We start from the raw sequence: 20342 nt of genomic DNA, 5'->3' as shown, positions 1-20342 counted from the left end.
TTTTGGCTCCGCTGCTTTTATTTGCTCTATTTCCAGGTATCTCCAAAAAGATAATCAATTGCAGACACCAGTTTATTCAGTGGGGGATAGAGGATGTGTGTTGCCCCTTCCAGCTTCATCATTCCAGGACTCAATGACCAAGGAGCCTTTAGCACACTGCCAGGGGAAGGTGGGGTGGCTGTGATGCCGAAGCCTGCAGTTGGTTGGCACATCTTTTGTCTAGGGGCTGAGACAGGGAGACGCTGGAAACTGCTGACGCACCTTAGGGGTGGGAACAGGGCCAGGCTGAGGCACAAAAGTTAAAAAAATGTAAATGGTCTTCAGCAGAATTGTCCTATCAGTCACTCCTTCAAAAGCCCTTCACTCTTTTTTTAAAATAAATTTATTTATTTATTTATATTTATTTTTGGCTGCGTTGGGTCTTCGTTGCTGTGCGCAGGCTTTTTCTAGTTGCAGCGAGTGGGGGCTACTCTTCGTTGCGGTGCATGGGCTTCTCATTGCGGTGGCTTCTCTTGTTGCGGAGCACAGGCTCTAGGCGCATGGGCTTCAGTAGTTGTGGCACGCGGGCTTCAGTGGTTGTGGCTCGCGGGCTTTGGAGTGTAGGCTCAGTAGTTGTGGCGCACGGGCTTAGTTGCTCTGCGGCATGTGGGATCCTCCCAGACCAGGGCTCAAACCCGTGTCCCCTGCATTGGCAGGTGGATTCTTAACCACTGTGCTACCAGGAAAGTCCCCACTTATTCGTTTTTAATCATAAAGCTTTGGATGGAGAGAGATAACCTTTATATGGCAACATAGATATGATTAAAGTGAAGGTAAAATTTGCCATTTGATATGGACTTCAATGTAAATAAAACAATGTATAGCCAACCCATTGCTGTCAAAAACACCTACATTCAAATATACAAAGTGGCATCAAACCAAGCATGAGCAGATGTTTGAGTTTTTCCACTTAGTTATTTGTTCCATTTGTTTATTTACTTTGCCATAGCAGGCTCTCAATTTTTCAGAAATGTTTGTTGTTGCTACTCCCCAAGGTTCTATCCTCCCATCTCTGTTCTTCACTTTATTTGTGCTGAGTGACCTTATCAACTCTCACAGCTCCAATTACTAGTACTGTGATGCCACTCAAATAGATAGTCTCTTCAATCTTTCTTAAGCTTTTGACTTGTAAATACAACTGCCCACTGAGTATCTTCTCTTGGATTGTCCACTACAAACAACACAATAAAAATTGAGATGATAATCCCTCAACTTCTGTTTCTCTTCTGTTATTCCTTATCCTGTCTTGCTTTTCTAGAAATTCATTCTTATTACTGCCAGGGATCTTTCTAAAACACTGATCCTACATTAGAAGTGTTAAGGAAAGTTACAGTTACTTTTGTTAATTATGAAAATGATGTTAGGATTATGTAGGAAAATTTACCATTTTTAGAAATCATGCCTACTGAAGTATTTAGGATTGAATTATCTAGAAATTGAAATTGAAACTTACAAATTCTCAGCCAAAACAATCGGGCAAATAAAATAGGACAAAGTGTTAAGATTTTGTAACACGAGGAAATAGATATATATGGGTGCTTATTTCACTGTCTTCTAATTTCCTGCTTGAAAAATTGTCTACTACAAAATAAAAAAAAAATAAAATAAAAAATAAAAAACACCTATCCTACAATATAGCCAGGCACTGTTTTTAAGTGTTGGGGATACAGCAAGGAATAAGACACACAAAATTCCTGCTTTCACACGTTTGAATTCTACAAATATATAAATAAGTAAGAAGAAAAACATGAGTGATAAGTTGCATGCAGAGACCTGGGTGCGACTTTAGGAAAGGCCTTGCTAAAGAGAAGACATTTAAGCTCAGAGTTGAATGACAAAAAGGAGACATCTAGAAAGGGGTGCGGGGGAGCATTCTAGGCAGAGGGACCACCGTCACTCGCCAGCGGAAATTCCTTCAGTAGCTTCCCAAAGTCTTCCGTAAGTCCAAATTTCTTAACACGGCAGAGAAGGGCTTCTGGCATCTGGAAGCTAAAGTGGGCTTCCTCTTTGGCTTCTTTATGTGACATTAACTCATTTAATCCTCACAACCGCCCCTGTTAAGACGGCAACTCGGCTAGTTGAGTTCCTCAATATGTTTTTTTTTTTTTTCTTTCTTTTTCGCGGTACGCGGGCCTCTCACCGCCGCGGCCCCTCCCGTTGCGGAGCACAGGTTCCGGACGCGCAGGCCCAGCGGCCACGGCTCACAGGCCCAGCCGCTCCGCAGCACGTGGGATCCTCCCAGACCGGGGCACGAACCCGCGTCCCCTGCATCGGCAGGCGGACTCCCAACCACTGCGCCACCAGGCAAGCCCCTCAATTATGTTTTATTCATCTTTATACTCTGTTGCTGCATTAGCGGTTGGCTCAAAAAATAGTCATTAAATCAGCATGGTGTTGGGCAAAAAGATAGCTCCTTAATAAATGTACAGGTCTAAACAGGTGCTGTCCAACAGAAATATAAAGTGAGCCATTTTACATTTTCTCATAGCTACATTAGAAGTAAAAGAAACATGAAATTATAATAACGTTTTATTTAAATATTATGAGTTTAACATCATGAATATGAAGTTTACACTCTGCATTCTAAAGCTTCCAAATCCGGTGTATGTGTATTTCACACTTGAAGCACATTCCAACTCGAACTGGTCACATTCCAAATGCTCAACTGTGGCTAGTGGCTACATCCTGAAGTCTTCCTCTCCCAGCTACCTAACGCCGTCCAGCTAGGCACCTTCTACCACATTCCCTGTTTCATCTTTTTTGTAGCCCTTACCAGTATCTCAAATTCCCCCCGACTATACGAGCCCCTCCAGGCGAGGACTTAACCTTGAAGGGTGCCTGGCGCAGAGCAGGCGCTCAATCAAGTCTGTCCCCGCCCGATCCGCGCCCAGGGTGGACCCAGGCCCCGGGACCCGCCTCTCTGCGCCGCGGCCCACGGGCGGCCGCCCCTCGCCCGCCCTCCCCCCAGCCCGCCCCGGGAACGGGGTTTGTAGTCGTGGACGTGACTGGGAGGAGTCTGCCCGCCTCGGATTTCCGCACAGGGAGCCGGGCCGCGACCATGGCGGAGCCCACCGTGTGCTCGTTCCTTACCAAGGTGCTGTGCGCCCACGGCGGCCGCATGTTCCTGCAGGATCTGCGCGGCCACGTGGAACTCTCGGAGGCCCGGCTGCGGGACGTGCTGCGCCAGGCCGGGCCCGACCGCTTCCTGCTGCAGGAGGTGGAGGTGCGGGAAGACCCGTGGGACGCCGAGGCCGAGGTGGCGGCCGGCGAGGGCGGCGCGGGCAGCGGCGGCGGCCCCTCGGCCTGGCGGGTTGTGGCTGTGTCCTCCGCGCGCCTCTGCGCTCGCTACCAGCGCGGCGAGTGCCAGGCCTGCGACCAGCTGCACCTCTGCCGCCGCCACATGATGGGCAAGTGCCCGAACCGCGACTGCTGGTGAGGCTGCGGGCGGGTCGGGGCGGCGGGCGGGACGCGGCGGTCAGGGCGCACGGGCCGCGGGCCTGGCCTGGCCAGCCGGAAGCGGGACCCAGCTAAGAAGTAAGAAAAGGGGTCGTTGGTCCGGGCCGGACGCCCGCCCCCCCCCCCCAACGTAAGGGCTGAAGGAAAGCCCCGGGAAGGGGCCCCTCCGGGTCCTTCGCGCTCCCAGCTTAGGAATGAGGCGGAAGATCGTCCAGACTTGGACTTCTCAACAGCCTCCCCCCGCCCCAGATTGCAGCTTCTGCTCCCCTCTCCCCCGCCCCCCGAGATCCTCCACAGCACGGCCGGGATAAATCAGGTTAGGACTTTTGCGTTCATTTCCACCAGTGGCCCTTTGGGGGCCATTTGCGGACCCCATGAGATTCACGGATCCTTTATCCAGAGATCGGCCCTTCCCACTTGAGCACAGAGTTTTACAGACGCGAGTCTGTGCTCTCTAGGTTTAGAAAGCGCGATTTAGTTTGACACCCCCCTCCAGGAAAACTGAGGGCTGGATGATTTGGAAGAGGTCGTTTGAGGCGGCCTCCTAACTCCAGTCTTCCTCGGTTTCCTCTAGCCCCCCCAAAGCGGGGTGGGGCGAGGAGGCATGCATTCTGTTTAAGGTTGGTGGAAGGTGGGGTGCGCAGCCGCTTAGGGTGAAGAAGGCCCAGTGCGGTCCTCTGCAGAACCCACCCACGGGCACCCTCTGTCAAGGCAGGTGACTGGGGGAGGGGGTCCCTTTGGCCTTAAAGCATCCTCATTCAGAATTAAATGGCTCTGGGAGGGGAGTTGCTTCATCCCAGCTTTCTTATTATCAGAGCTTATTAGACTGTAGTATCCATGGGTTCATGGAAAATTGTGTAACTTCACCTGCAAGTTGAAAGTGACCCTAGGGAAGGGATTCGACAGTCTGGCCCCTTCTTCATCTGGGCCTCTGACCCAGACCTTTGTGTTCTAGGTCTACCTGCACCCTTTCTCATGATATCCACATACCTGTCAACATCCAAGTCCTGAAAAACCAGGGACTGTTTGGTCTCAATGAGGCCCAGCTTCGGATCCTTCTTTTACAGAATGACCCCTGCCTTTTACCAGAGGTGAGTCACTAAGGAGTCACCCTCATATTGTCTGCACCTTGAAAAAAGTCAGGGGAGAACATCAACAGTCTGCTTACAGAGGACAGCCTGAGGGGGAGGGGGGTGGGTATGATACAGTGCTGGCCTTTCTGCAGCCTATGATTTTATTGGGCCTTGATACACAGAAGTGTGGTGTAGAAATAATAATAATGGCTACTGGTTTTTTTGAGTTCTTACTGAATGTTGAGTAATTCATATACCTTAGCTGATTAATAGCCTATGAGTGAGGTATGCCTGTCCCCATTTTACAGGTGAGGCAACTGAGGCTCGATTAAATAACTTGCCCAAGATCACATAGAAAATGGCAGATTTGAATTTAGTTTTAACTGATTACGAAGCCTGTGTTCTGTGAATTACCTGTTTATACTTTTATTGACTTTTCTATCCAGGCGTTTGTCTTTTCCTGTTAATTCATAAGATGTCTTTAACGATACAGATCCCTTTTTGGGTCACATTTGTTACAAATATCCCCCCCATTTACTTTTTGGGGGCTTTAGATATTAATTTGAATTGTTTTGGAACTACATTATGTTGTTCCAAAGGTGCCCATTACAACTGCTATAATGGCAGAATTAGCACGTTTGTATCTGTTTAGCTATACACAAAGAATTTTTTAAACAGAAGGGTTGGAATCCCCAAAGAAAGTATTACAAGAGATCTCGGCAGGAAGGGAGAGGAGGATGCGGCAGCTATAGGGAGGTGGGGGGGGGCGTTCTGTTTTGTCTCCGAGAGAAGGGGCAGTGCAACTTCTGTTTACCTTTAGTGTTTATGAATTTTTTTGACTTATAGAAGCTTAACATTTTTCTGTTGTTAAACTTATTGCATTTTTTTCTTTATGGCTTCTACCCGAGTACCCTGGGTCCAACCTCATCTTGTCATGTTAGACTATATCAGTGTTCTGTGAGCAGTTGATGGGTTGGCTGCGTTTAAGACAGGAGCCTGCCTTCTGTCTAATCATCTGGAACTGGAGGTGCGTGGCACGTGGCACAAAACACGGCCACTTAGACAGCAGGGACCGTGGACAAGCACAGTGGATGAGGCAGGAGTGTACCTCACATCTCGTGTGTGAAAATACCTGGTGATTCCTTTCTGCCACACTCCTAAAGATTCAGTATGTAATATAGGTACAGTACACATAAAAAATCAATAAGGGGCAAGTATTGTGATATTGTGATTTATAATAAGAAATACATATTTGGTCTTTGTCTCTGCCCCTGGCACAGAGCTCCTAAGACCCTTGGAATTTCCTAAATTTTTTTTTAACTTTTTATTTTATATTAGAGTATAGTCGATTAACAATGTAGTGATAGTTTCAGGTGTACAGCAGAGTGATTCAATTATACATATACATGTATCTTATTTTTTTTCAAATTCTTTTCCCATTTAGGTTGTTACATAATATTGAACAGACTTTCCTGTGCTATACAGTAGGTCCTTGTTGGTTATCCATTTTACTTTTTTTAAAATTAATTAATTTATTTATTAATTTTTGGTTGTGTTGGGTCTTCGTTGCTGCGCGTGGGCTTTCTCTAGTTGTGGTGAGCAGGGGCTACTCTTTGTTGTGGTGTGCGGGCTTCTCACTGCGATGGCTTCTCCTGTTGCAGAGCACAGGCTCTAGGTGCGCGGGCTTCAGTAGTTGCAGCACCTGGGCTCAGTATTTGTGGCTCGCGGGCTTCAGTAGTTGTGGCACACAGGCTTAGTTACTCCGTGGCATGTGGGATCTTCCCGGACCAGGGCTCGAACCCATGTCCCCTGCGTTGGCAGGCAGATTCTTAACCTCTGCACTACCAGGGAAGTCCCTGGTTATCCATTTTAAATATAGCGGTGTGTACATGTCAAACGTGAGAGCGATAAAAAGTGACTTTTGTTATGTTCATGTGGTGACTTTTGGAAAGCCTCTAGGTAACCTAGGGATGGGAGCTGGTTCCCCTAAGAACCAGTCATGTGATTAGAAGTTGGAACTTTCAGTCCCACTCCCACCTCCTGGGAGGGAAAAGGGCCTAGAGATTGAGTTCAATTACCAATGGCCCGTGATTTAAACAATCGTGCCCATGTAATGAAGCCTCCATAAAAAACCCAAAAGGATGGCTTTGGAGAGCTTCCAGGTTGGTGAACATGTGGAGGTGCTGGGAGAGTGGCGCCCAGATAAAGCATGGAAGCTCCACACCCTTTCCTACATACCTTGCCCTATGCATCTCTTCCATCCAACTATTCCTGAGAGTTATATATCCTTTTATAATAAACTGGGCATAGAGACTCGTACCATCATATCTTAAAATATAAACTACTTTCATTAAACAGTGTGATACTGGTTCCAGAATGTACAGGAGATCAAAGAAAACAGATCCTAGACCTAGCCCCCAAGTCAGAATAATCTATTGCTTCAAGATTTACTAGAGCTGAGCAATAAGACCATATGTGCTTAATACTGTCTTGTAGAAGCCTTAACTTATACTCATTTTGTGAGTTTTTTTACATTTTTACTTTAATGCTTTTATTTTTCAAAAAACTGTTCTGGCTTCCTGTTTCTTCTTTTGTGTGTGTGTGTGTGTGTGTGTTACGCGGGCCTCTCACTGTTGTGGCCTCTCCCGTTATGGAGCACAGGCTCCGGATGCGCAGGCTCAGCAGCCATGGCTCATGGGCCTAGCCGCTCCACGGCATGTGGGATCTTCCCAGACCAGGGCACGAACCTGTGTCCCCTGCATCGGCAGGCAGACTCTCAACCACTGCGCCACCAGGGAAACCCTCTTCTTTTTTTCATTAATTGATTCTCACTTCTTTCCTTTTTCAGATGAGCTTTGGAATCATTCAAATTCCTAAAACTATTTTATAGGAATTCTTTGGGGGAGGTAGGAATTGCACTAAAATTATGGGTTCATTTTAGAAAATTGGCATCGCAATCATAGGCAGCATACCATTTTTTGGCTTACTGATTGAAGTATAATTGATGTGCAATATTATGTTGGTTTCATATGTATGACATTTAAATACATATGGAATGATCACCGTGGTAAGTCTAATAACCATCTGTCTCCATACAAAGTTATTACAGTGTTATTGACCATATTCTTTATGCTGTATATTATATCCCCATGACTTAAAAATTTTTTTTTATTGGAATATAGTTGATTTACAATGTTGTGTTAGTTTCTGCTGTACAGCAAAGTGAATCAGTTTTACATACACATATATCCACTCTTCTTTAGATTCTTTTCCCATGTAGGTCATTATGGAGTATTGAGTAGAGTTCCCTGTGCTATGCAGTAGGTCCTTATTAGTTATCTGTTTTATATATAGTAGTGTGTATATGTCAATCCCAATCTCCCAATTTATCCCTCCCCCTTCTTTCCCTTCTGGTAACCATAAGTTGTTTTTTTTTTTTTACATTTGTGACTCTATTTCTGTTTTGTAAATAAGTTCATTTGTATCATGTTTTTAGATTCCACGTATAAGCAGTATCATATGATATCTTTGTCTTACTTCACTCAGTATGACAATCTCTGGGTCCATCCGTGTTGCTGCAGATGGCATTATTTCATTCTTTTTTTTTTATGGCTGAGTAATACTGCATTGCATGTATGTACCACATCTTCTTTATCCATTCCTCTGTTGATGGACATTTAGGTTGCTTCCATGTCCTGGCTATTGTAAATAGTGCTGCAATGAACATTGGGGTGCATGTATCGTTTCGAATTACGGTTTTCTCTCAATATATGCCTAGGAGTGGGATTGCTGGATCATCTGGTAGCTCTAGTTTTAGTGTCCATACTGTTCTCCATAATGATTGTACCAATTTACATTCCCACCAACAGTGTAGGAGGGTTCCCTTTTCTCCACACCCTCTCCAGCATTTATTGTTTGTAGATTTTTTGATGATGGCCATTCTGACAGGTATGAGGTGATACTTCATTGTAGTTTTGATTTGCATTTCTCTGATAATTAGTGATGTTGAGCATCTTTTCATGTGCCTCTTGGCCATCTGTATGTCTTCTTTGGAGAAATATTTAGATCTTCTGCCAATTTTTGGATTGAGTTGTTTGTTTTTTGATATTGAGCTGCATGAGCTGTTTGTATATTTTGGAGCTTAATCCCTTGTTGGTTGATCCCATGACTTATTATTTTTTTATTTTCTGAAAATTTTTATTGAAGTATAATTATTTACAATATTATATTGGTTTCAGGTGTATAACGTAGTGATTCAATATTTTCATACATTATGAAAAAATCACTACAATGAATCTCGCATGACTTATTTTATAACTGGAAGCTTGTACCTCTTAATTCCCTTCAATTATTTCACCCATCCTCCACCCACCTCCCTTCTGGCAACCATTTGTTCTCTGATATCATTTTGTTTTAAACCAGGTCATTTGTGTCCACTGGAATTTTCCCACATTTTAGGTTTGACTAATTGTGTTCCTCTAATATCATTTAACATGTTCCTCTATCCCCTGTATTTACTGTAAATTGATAGATCTAGACCTTCGATTGGATTTGGGCTTGATTTTGTAGCAAGAATTTTTTTTTTTTTTTAAGATGTTGGGGGTAGGAGTTTATTAATTAATTAATTTATTTTTGCTGTGTTGCGTCTTCGTTTCTGTGCGAGGGCTTTCTCTAGTTGTGGCAAGCGGGGGCCACTCTTCATCGCGGTGCGCGGGCCTCTCACTATGATGGCCTCTCTTGTTGTGGAGCACAGGCTCCAGACGCGCAGGCTCAGTAGTTGTGGCTCACGGGCCTAGTGGCTCTGCGGCATGTGGGATCCTCCCAGACCAGGGCTCGAACCCGTGTCCCCTGCATTAGCAGGCAGACTCTCAACCACTGCGCCACCAGGGAAGCCCAAGAATTTTTTGTATATTTGGTATATTGTTAGGGTGACTAACGGTCCCTGTTTGCCTGGGACTGGGGAGTTTCCAGCCATGTCAGACTTTCATGCTAATACCTGGAAAGTTGTATTTCCTATTGCATCACCTCAGGAGGTACACAATGTCTGGTCCCAGTGCAAACATTAATAATGCTCCCTGAAAAATGCCCTAGTTTGGATAATAAATTATCTGTTCACGCTTCCAGGTTGGTTTCCCTGGAAGCAGGGCCTGACATAGTGTTTTAGGTGCATGTGATATATTGAAGGAGGGATGCTTGGGGAAAATCTGTAAAGTAAAAAAGAGGGAAGGGGGGCTTCCCTGGTGGCACAGTAGTTGAGAGTCCGCCTGCCGATGCAGGGGACACGGGTTCGTGCCCCGGTCCGGGAAGATTCCACATGCCATGGAGCGGCTGGGCCCGTGAGCCATGGCCTCTGAGCCTGCGCGTCCGGAGCCTGTGCTCCACAATGGGAGAGGCCACAACAGTGAGAGGCCCGCGTACTGCAAAAAAAAAAAAAAAAAAAAAGAGGGAAGGGAGAGCTACAAGCAAGGTGAAGTCTGGCCTTGACTTGATTCATGCCGGGGCTCTAGAGCAAAAATCACATTGAAGAATGGTTCTAGCCTTGAGGCAAGGGAGCCAGCCTTTTATACCTGCATAGACGTCACTCATTGGCTACAGGCTCTGGGATAGGAGGGCGGGCCAACTGAGAGTCAAGGTCAGAGAGGGGCAGCTGAACATTAGTAACAGCTAGGGGAGATGTAGGTGGAGGAACTATTATATACCCATCTGCCTTTCACCCATGATGATTTTAATAGCCACTGATGATCAGAAGGTGCCATTTAGAGAAGCTGTCCTTTATTGGCTTAAGAGATACAGTGAAAATGAATGTCCTAAGTGTTGCTTCACTTCTGTACCAGGTCTGTTTGCTCTACAACAAAGGTGAAGCCCTGTATGGTTACTGCAACCTGAAGGATAAATGCAACAAGTTTCACGTGTGCAAGTCCTTTGTCAGGGGAGAGTGCAGGCTGCCGAAGTGCAAGCGGTCTCATCAGCTAATTCACGCTACATCCCTGCAGCTGCTGCAGGACCAAGGACTGAATATTCCAAGTGTCGTTAATTTTCAGATAATTGCTACCTACAAGCACATGAAGCTGCACAAGATGCTTGAAAATAAAGGTGAGACTCTCAGAGGTAGACAAAACACTGTCAACAGTGTAGTGCTGAGCTGAAAGTGAGTCTGGGGAAAAAGCACTTTCCTAGGTTAATTGCTGCTCTGTCCTTGGGGAAGCTTCATCAGTCAACATTCTATGATATGGAACTGTGATTCTAACCAAAGGAGGGAAGGGATGGAGTTTATTTTCAGTGCTGCCAGCTAATAGCCTCTGCCCAAGTGTTTGAACAGTGTAGCTCCTCGGTAAGTTGGGGGTCAGGAAGTAGGAAGAACAGTCTTAACCGCTTTGGTAGGAGGAAAGAGGAGGGAGGTAGGCTAGTGACTAGAATCTAGGTAAGGATAATGTAGGGATGGCTTTCTTTTATTAAATTGAGTTAAAGTTTTTTCTTAAACTTTTAGGAAATTTTAACCACATTACAGAAGAATTTGGAAAATAGAGAGTAAAAATAAAAATCACTTATGACTCCACTCACTCTAATCCATAATAATTGGTAGTATTTAATTACAGGCCCTTCAGTCCTGTTACTAGAAAATACTAGTCCAGTGGTGGTCAAAGTCTGCATTAGTTTAGTATCTTTCATTTTCACGTTCTACAACATCATAAATATCTTCTCATGTTGCCACATAGTCTGTCCTTTTTTAAGGTCTATAAAGTGTGGCTTGGTCTTCTTAAATTACAATGCGAGAGTACTTATTCCATTAGATTTGCTTATAGCTGAAAATCAGTTTCATTGGGTGGTGGGCTTTGGAGAATTCCTGATAGGAAAACCAGATCATCAAAGTCAGAGCCCCTAAGCTTTAATATGGAATTTTCTTGTGTTGGGGTGGTAGTGGCCGACTATGAGTGTGGTTTGAAGGTAGGGAGGGCTCTGCGTGTACCAGTGTCAGAGGCTGTGTAGGTGTGTCCCTAAATGGTGGCAGGGACGTTCTGCCCTGTGGGTAGGGCCTGTTATTCTCTTCATCTGGTCTTGTTTAGTGGGTCTCTCCTAGCTATGAAATGTGACTTTCTGCTTGCTGTTGAGATATATAAATATTTATGTATATTTTCCTCCAGAAGACACGAACTCTCCAAATGCAAAGTGTTGGGAGTTTTATCTGTGATCTGATTAGCTGGGCTGATGCTCCCAACGTAGGATGAAATTTAGAGTGATGAAGGGGTATGTCAGGAAACCTCATCTCTTTCTTCTTCTTTTTAGGTAATTCAGCTTCTTCTGCTGAGCATTCCCAGAGCCTTGAGAAACAAGGAGTACCTGTAGCTAGGGCTGCAGAGGCCGGTCCTCTGGTCTCTGGCCCTGCTGAGTCAGCCAAGAAGCCATGTGCAGGTAAACCTTAGAGGACGTCAGTGAAATAAGAAGAACGTTGTCCAGTTGGAAGGTCTGAAAACAAAGCTTCTGTTGAGATTCAATTTGTAACCATTCATTCATTTAATCGTTTATTAATAATAGCCATAATGATACCTACCTCACAGGTTGTGGTGAGAATTAAAGAAGATGGAAAAGGAGAAAATGCCAGATTGGGAGGATAAAATTGGGGGTGCGTGGTTGAGGATGAGGTTAGACATTGAACAGGCAAAGGGAGAGTAAAACCTGAGAGTAGATGAGGTCAGTCCTGGGCAAATCCTGCAGTTCCTGAGAGCTTTCCCCGGGCTGGCTGGCCAGAGCTCTTAAAGAGGCAGGCTCCTGCGGACTTGTTCTGGGACCCAGCCAAGTGCTTTTCTGTACGCCCATACACATAGTTTTTACATTGTGGTATTCAGGGAGTACATACACTTTATGCTCTTTCTTTTTTTTTTTTTTTACTTAATATTCCATAAGCATCTCTCCATATTTGTTCACATTTATCATGCGTAATCATTTTCATGCACAGATACACTAATATATCATCGTTTGCTTAACTAGTTCCATTATTCTGGGATTTTTTTTTTTTTGTACGCGGGCCTCTCACCGCTGTGGCCTCTCCCACTGTGGAGCACAGGCTCCGGACGCGCAGGCTCAGCGGCCATGGCTCACAGGCCCAGCCACTCCGCAGCATGTGGGATCCTCCCGGACCGGGGCACGAACCCGCGTCCCCTGCATCGGCAGGTGGACTCCCAACCACTGCGCCACCAGGGAAGCCCCATTCTGGGGTATTTTGATTCTAACAAATTTTGAACATAACTCTTTTCTTAAAATCCACACAATATTAAATTTTTACGTTATTCTTTACTTTTGCTTCACTTACAGTTGCTGAATGATACTCTTGATTTTCATTTCTTTAAAAATACATGCGGGAATTCCCTGGCGGTCCAGTGGTTAGGACTCTGCGCTTCCATTGCAGGGGGCATGGGTTAAAAAAAAATATATATATATATATGCAAGTAAATATTCTTCCGTATGTCTTCTTTCTATATGTCTTTATTTTGTGTAGTTTGTACATGCCCTTTAATTGCTGGGGCCCTCCTCTGTGCTGATGTGACTTGGCCTTTAATCGGCTCCTTAATTTTCGTAAAAGCATATTGACTGTATATGATATGATATCCAACTCTCGTGGATCCATCCTCAGCCAACACCGCAGAGTATATAACTTACGGGTGCTCACCAGAGATTTCTACCTCACTCTGTGTACTCTCCATTTCTTATTAAACTTTTACCAAAGTCTTAGATTCCTGTAGTATGAAGGATGCATAGCTCATACATTCCTCTAAGTTGTACCCATTCTTTCTGTGATCAGGATTGACCATCAGAAATCTGTATACCTCGCCCATTCCATACTGACTTCTCCCTTCCCCCCTTCTCTCTGCCCTTGCCCACCCAGCTGTCTCTTTTTAGTTGTACCTGGTGTTTATTTCCTTGTTTTCATCAAGGGGTACCACAGAGAAGCAGCTTTGTGAAATTCTTTCCTGTATTTGTTGTATTAATAACCACAAATATTGGTGTGTAAAGTGTTTTTTTTTTTAATTTAACTGTCTGGCAATAACATAACATTTGAGAAATAGGGTCAAAGTAGTGAGCTTTTCATCAAGCTAAATTTATTTAATTTAGAAAATTTTTAATCATGGAAACTTTTCTTTTCCATTGGGGGAGGTGTGCAAAACTGTCCTTTTTAAAGTGAGAAGGTGCTGTGTTTTCTCCTAATGGACAGTAAGAGTCACGCAACTTATGTGAATCTCTTCATTTTGATTGCCAACAGCAGTATTTCTGAAAGCTCTTATGTTTTGTGTGTCTTGCTTCTTTTTTCTTAGTTACGATTTCTCTGGTGCTAATTAAAAAATTATCTTTATATTTTATTATTATTATTTACGTTTTATTCTTTTACTGTTATATTTCTTTTGTAAGCCATGTTAAATCCTTAATGGAAACAGTATAGTGTATAAATGCATATTCTTTACATTAAAAGACTTAGTAGATTTTTACATTATTGTGTTCTTTTTATATATCTTATAATTATGCCTTTATATATGAAGTTATTGACCCTTTGTAATCTTTGTTGCAATATTTTATTCAATTCTATAATATTCCTTTTTTTTTTTTTTTTTTTGCGGTACGCGGGCCTCTCACTGTTGTGGCCTCTCCCGTTGCGGAGCACAGGCTCCGGACGCGCAGGCTCAGCGGCCATGGCTCACGGGCCCAGCCGCTCCGCGGCATGCGGGATCTTCCCAGACCGGGGCACGAACCCGTGTCCCCTGCATTGGCAGGTGGACTCTCAACCACTGCGCCACCAGGGAAGCCCTATAATATTCCATTTTAATCTTAGTTCCATTGGTATTCATCCTATAAAAACATTTTATGTAATCATACCTGTCTCTTATTTTAATTTGATGATTCACCTGTTAGAGAGTTATCAGATTAGAGTTTCTTTGGCAATTTATCAGGGCTTATGAGATGAAGCTGCACATCTGTAGGCTTCACAAATTCCAAATACCCTAAATTGAATGACTGACTTTCCTCCAGACTTGTTCCTCCTTTTGTTCTTTATTTTGGAGTGTCAGCACTAAATGACTTAAGCCCCAGACCTGCAAATTGTCCTATACTTTTCCTTTCTTCTTATTCCCTGTGTCAGATTGGTTACCCTGTGTTGCAGAATTTTCCACTTTAAAAATCTTGCAAATTTTTATCCTCTCTACCCCTTTCTTTCCATCCCCAACACACTGCCTTTTTCTAAACCCTCATCACCTCTTACATTTATTTTACAGATTCTTAACTCAGTGGTTTTCAAGTCTGTCTTGTGAGAGTTTTTTGTAGGAAGTGCGAGATGGACCTCTGTTCCACTTCAAGGATGGTACCCCCATTGTAATTTTTAATATAATAGGCTTTTGTGGATGTCATTGATCTCCTTACCACCCTTCTCTCCCCCTGCTGCCTGGTTGACCCTTTGAAATGCAGACCTAATCGTATTGCTTTTTTCTGCCATAACCTTCATTGGTCCCCATCACGGAGGATAGAAGTCATAAAACTCAAATCCTTACAGGGACTAGAAAGTTAAGATAAATGGATAAAGTGAGGTGGATGTGAGAAGAATGGGGGAAGAGAGGAAGTGCTGTGGCAAACTGTCCTATCTAAAAGGGACAGCTGCCTCTTGCTTCCACGTGGGAATGTGGGGCCCAATTTGACGTATCATCCAATTTGTCAAAAGCAGCCACAAATCCAGAAATTTTTATGAGAAATTTTCTGATTTTAAAATATTGCCTTTTTTTTTTTTTTTTTTCATTACGCGGGCCTCTCACTGCCGCGGCCTCTCCCGTTGCGGAGCACAGGCTCCGGACGCGCAGGCTCAGCGGCCATGGCTCACGGGCCCAGCCGCTCCACGGCATGTGGGATCTTCCCGGACCGGGGCACGAACCCGTGTCCCCTGCATCGGCAGGCGGACTCTCAACCACTGCACCACCAGGGAAGCCCTAAAATATTGACTTTTAATTGAGTTCTTAAAATGCAGACCAGTATTGCGTGTATTGACCTACTTGCAGTTTTTGGAATGTGCCATTTTATCTTGAGACTCTATTTGTAAATGATGCTCCCTCTAAGTGCCACTCCTTCCCTCCTCCTGCCTCAAAACCTGGCAAAATTAGATTATTTAAAATGTCAGGTTAGCCTTTCCTGACCCCAAGACAGGCAGCTCTCCTAGTGTTCTCAAAGCTCTAGCACTTAGTACATTGCATTGCAATGCTTTTATTCCCCGGCTTTGAGCAAAAACATTATTTATTCTTTTTGGTAATTATAACACTTGGTAGTTAAATACTTTTTGCCGTATAATGAATTAAACTCTGCATTTGAATCTGTTGAATAAGTATCATATTGCTCTCATTGATTCTCTTTCTCCTCACATATTTTTAGTATTCAAAGAATCTTTTTTTCCCTAAGGAATGTGTTATATAAGGTAAACATCCTTTTGATGCTTCGGTTTGCATTGTCTAGGTCTAAAATTAACTCTTTATGACTTATGTTTATGATACTAATCCTTTCCATCAAGGAATTAAGTCTTCATTGTTGACATATTTCTTGATTTCTTTCATTATAATTTGTTCATGTTTTTATCTAGGTCATGAATATCCCTTATTGCATAAATTCTTTCTTGGCTAAATATATCTGTATTGCTACTAAGTATGGGAATCTCTATCTTCAGAATGCTATTGATTTTCAAAATATTTGTCTTTAGGTGAGTTGTCTTTGTTCTAACAGTATTAGATGGCTTGTTTGGTTTTTTTTTTAAATATAAAATTGTAGCTGCAAAAATATTTGTCTTATGTACTTCTATTATATCTTTTTGTTAAATAAAATTGTAATAAGATATTTCTGGATATTTCTTCATTTAATATGAAGTTAATTATTGGTTTTAAACAAATATTCTCTATTATAATAAGGGAAATAACATCCTTTTTCTTGTTTATTAGAAGCTTTTGGTAGGAATTGGTATCTTTTGATATAATCATATAATGTTAATCATTTAAGTTACCTAATATGATTATATTCATGGTTTTCATATTAAAACATCCTTAAATTCTTGAGTAAGCTCCACTTGATAATGCCATATATTCTTTTAATGTATTTTTTATCCTATTTGGTAACTTGCAAGTGTATGCATCTAAACATTCATAAATAAATTTCATTTATATGTTATGTGTGTATGTAGTAATTTCCTTTTTATTGCTGTATTCTCAAAATATAAATTTTATTCTAGGTACTGTTTTGAGTTTTTGTAAATTGATTTGTAATGTTATTATAATTTTTTTTTTTGCGGTACGCGGGCCTCTCACCGCTGTGGCCTCTCCCGTTGCGGAGCACAGGCTCCGGACGTGCAGGCTCAGCGGCCATGGCTCAAGGGCCTAGCCGATCCACGGTACCTGGGATCCTCCTGGACCGGGGCACAAACCCGTGTCCCCTGCATCGGCAGGCGGACTCTCAACCACTGCGCCACCAGGGAAGCCCTATTATAATTTCTATTAAAATTTTTTCCAGCTGTATTGAGATGTAACTGACATATAACACTGTGTAAGTTTAAGGTGTACAAGGTGATGAGTTGATACATCTGTATACACATATATATTGCAAAGTGTTTACCACAGTAAGGTTAGTTAGCACATCCATCCCCTCACATTCATTATTAGTTTTAAAATAATGTATTATGTATCCTTGAATTACTCTTATTATTTAGGAATATTTTTCCAAAAGATTTTTTTTGGGGGGGGGAATACTATAATATTGTAGAAATTTTGGAGAATACAGGAATTAAGTATTAAGAAGGAAGTCATATAATCAATCACCCATAATATGACTGTGTAGAGACAATCACTGTTAATAATGTAGGATATTTCTTTCAGTCTTTTTCCATGTACATATTCTTAAATATTGAGAGTGTACTATAAATACAATTTCATATTATGCCCTTCTGGATTGATATTGTTTTGTAAGCATTTACCGACATAATTGAAAGCATTCACAATTATATTTGATAGCTGCATTATATTTTTTAATGTATCATTTATTAATCATAGTCCTATGATTGGGCATTTATTATTTGCTACATTTTAGTACACTCGATTTTTTTTTTTTTTTTTTTTGGTTGCGCTGGATCTTAATTTTGGCAGGCGGGCTGCTTAGTTGCAGCTCGCCAGCTCCTTAGTTGTAGCATGCAGCCTTCTTAGTTGTGGCATGTGAACTCTTAGTTGCAGCATACATGTGGGATCTAGTTCCCTGACCAGGGATTGAACCCGGGCCCCCTGCATTGGGAGTGCGGAGTCTTAACCACTGTGCCACCAGGGAAGTCCCACACTTGATTTTTTTAGAGTAGTTTTAGGTTTATAACAAAATTAAGAGGCAGGTGCAGAGGTTTCTCATATACCCTCTGCTCCCACACATGCATAGCCTCTCCCATTGTCAAGATCACTCACCAGAATGGTGTATTTTTTAGCAAGGATGCACCTATTTTGCTTTTTTTTAGATGTTTATTTTTAAAAATTAAAAAAATTATTATTTATTTATTTTATTTTTTAAGGCAAATCCATTTATTCATTATTTTCGGCTGCATTGGATCTTTGTTGCTGCACGCAGGCTTTCTGTAGTTGTGGTGAGTGGGGGTTACTCTTCGTTGTGGTGCACAGGCTTCTTATTGTGGTGGCTTCTCTTGTTGTGGAGCACAGGCTGTAGGCACACAGCCTTCAGTAGTTGCAGCACACGGGCTCAGTAGTTGCGACGCATGGGCTCTAGAGCGCAGGCTCAGTAGTTGGGGCACATGGGCTTAGTTGCTCTGCGGCATGTGGGATCCTCCTGGAGCAGGGCTCAAACCCATGTTCCCTGAATTGGCAGGCAGATTCTTAACCACTGCACCACCAGGAAAGTCCCAGGATGTACCTACTTTTACACATCATCGTCACCCAAAGTCCATAGTTTACCTTAGGGTTCACTGTTAGTGTTGTGTATACTATGGGTTTAGATAAAAATATAATGACATATATCCATTATTATAATATCATACAGAGTATTTTTACTGCCTTAAAAAGTCTCTGTGCTCTGCCTATCATCTCCCCTCCCCTGCCCGGCAAACACTGATCTTTTTATTGTCTCCACAGTTTTGCCTTTTCCAGAATGTCATATAGTTGGAATTACACAGTATGTAGTCTTTTTAGATTGGCTTCTTTCACTTAGTAATATGCATTTAGGTTCCTCCATGTCTTTGGGGGCTCATTTCTTTTTGGTGCTGAATGATATTTCATTGGATGTACCACAGTTTATCCATCCACCTACTGAAGGACATCTTTGTTGCTTCCAAGTTTTGGCAATTATGAATGAAACTGCTATAAATATCCATGTGGAGGTTTTTGTGTGGACATAAGTTTTCAAGTTCTTTGGGTAAATACCAAGGAGTATGATTGATAGATCAAATGGTAAGAGAATGTTTAGTTTTATAAGAAACCACCAAACTGTCTTCCAAAGTGGCTGTACCACCCTTTTCTTGTCTTACTGCATTAGCAAGGACTTCAGTTCCACGTTGAAAAGAAGGGCTGAGAGGGGACAACATCCTTGTCTTAAAGCTTTGAGTTTCTCACCATTAAATATGATATTAGTTGTAGTTCTCTTGTAGATAGTCCTTATCAAGTTGAGGAAGTTCCCCTCTACTTCTAGTTTACTGAGAGTTTTTATCACTAATGAGTGTTGGATTTTGTCAAATGCTTCTTCTGCATCTATTGATACAATTATGTGATTTTTCTTTTTCAGTTGGTCAGTGTGATGGATTATGCTGATTGATTTTCAAATGTTGACCCAGCCTTGCATATCTGTGATAAATCCTACTTGGTCATGGTGTATAATTCTTTTCAGACTTTTTTGGATTCGATTTGTTAATATTTTATCAAGGATTTTTGTACATATGTTCATGAGAGATATTGGTCTGTAGTTTTCTTTTCTTATTATGTCTTTATCTGGTTTTGCTATTAGGGTAATGTCAGCCTCATAGAATGAGTTAGGGATTATTCCCTCTTCTACTGTTCTCTGAAAGAGATTGTAGAGAATTGGTATAATTTCGTTCTTAAATGTTTTGTAGAAATCACCCATGAACCCATCTCAGCCTGTTGCTTTCTGTTTTGGAAGGTTATTATTATGGATTCAATTTCTTTATGATCTATATGATTAAAAAAAATTAATTATAAGTATTACTTTGATAAACACAATAAAATTTTTTAATAATGTGAAATTTAAAAAAACCAACAAATTTCTAACAATGCTGGCAGTCACTGTCTACTGAGCGTGATGAACTAGATGTTCACAAGTAGGACATGGAGATTTATCCCAGTGATTTTCCTTGCACAGTTCAATAAAGATCAATCTGATATTGACCAATTACTGGTAGAAGTTCTCAGGGAAAGAAACCTGAGTAAGTAGGTGGCACAAGGAGCCAGTTCTCATTTGCTACCTTATTGAGGAAACTAAGACTGTGCTTAAATGGAAAAGAGCTGAAAACATTTTCCATAACATTTGCCTCATTAAAATGAGGCTAACTGCTAAACTTTGCTTCTTGGTTCATATTTCATTAATTCAAATATTTTATAGATAAAGATACTGATATAATTATGTCATTAAGAAAACAATACATTAATGATTCTATGTTTGTTTTTTTAATATCAAAGGTTATTTATGTGAATTGAAGGTTTCTAACATGGTTGCTGCCCTAAATGTAAATTCACATTTTTTGAGCTTGTTTCTAAGGTATAAAGGATG

General features: G+C 42.1%; 1 protein-coding gene across 1 annotated transcript; it reads left to right on the top strand.

The window, feature by feature from the left end:
- Positions 1 to 3023: 3023 nt before the first annotated feature.
- On the top strand, positions 3024 to 16421 carry ZC3HAV1L (ZC3HAV1 like). Its single transcript, XM_081244707.1, has 4 exons — positions 3024 to 3471; positions 4451 to 4586; positions 10403 to 10661; positions 11853 to 16421. Exons 1-4 carry the CDS (start codon positions 3098 to 3100, stop codon positions 11987 to 11989), a joined length of 906 nt encoding a protein of 301 aa, XP_081100833.1. The 5' UTR covers positions 3024 to 3097; the 3' UTR covers positions 11990 to 16421.
- Positions 16422 to 20342: the final 3921 nt, after the last annotated feature.

Source organism: Mesoplodon bidens (assembly GCF_964165515.1).
Source record: "Mesoplodon bidens genome assembly, chromosome: 9".
Classification (NCBI taxonomy): domain Eukaryota; kingdom Metazoa; phylum Chordata; class Mammalia; order Artiodactyla; family Ziphiidae; genus Mesoplodon; species Mesoplodon bidens.
The sequence above is the reverse complement of the archived record's forward strand: the minus strand, read 5'-3'. Positions and strand labels throughout refer to the sequence as shown.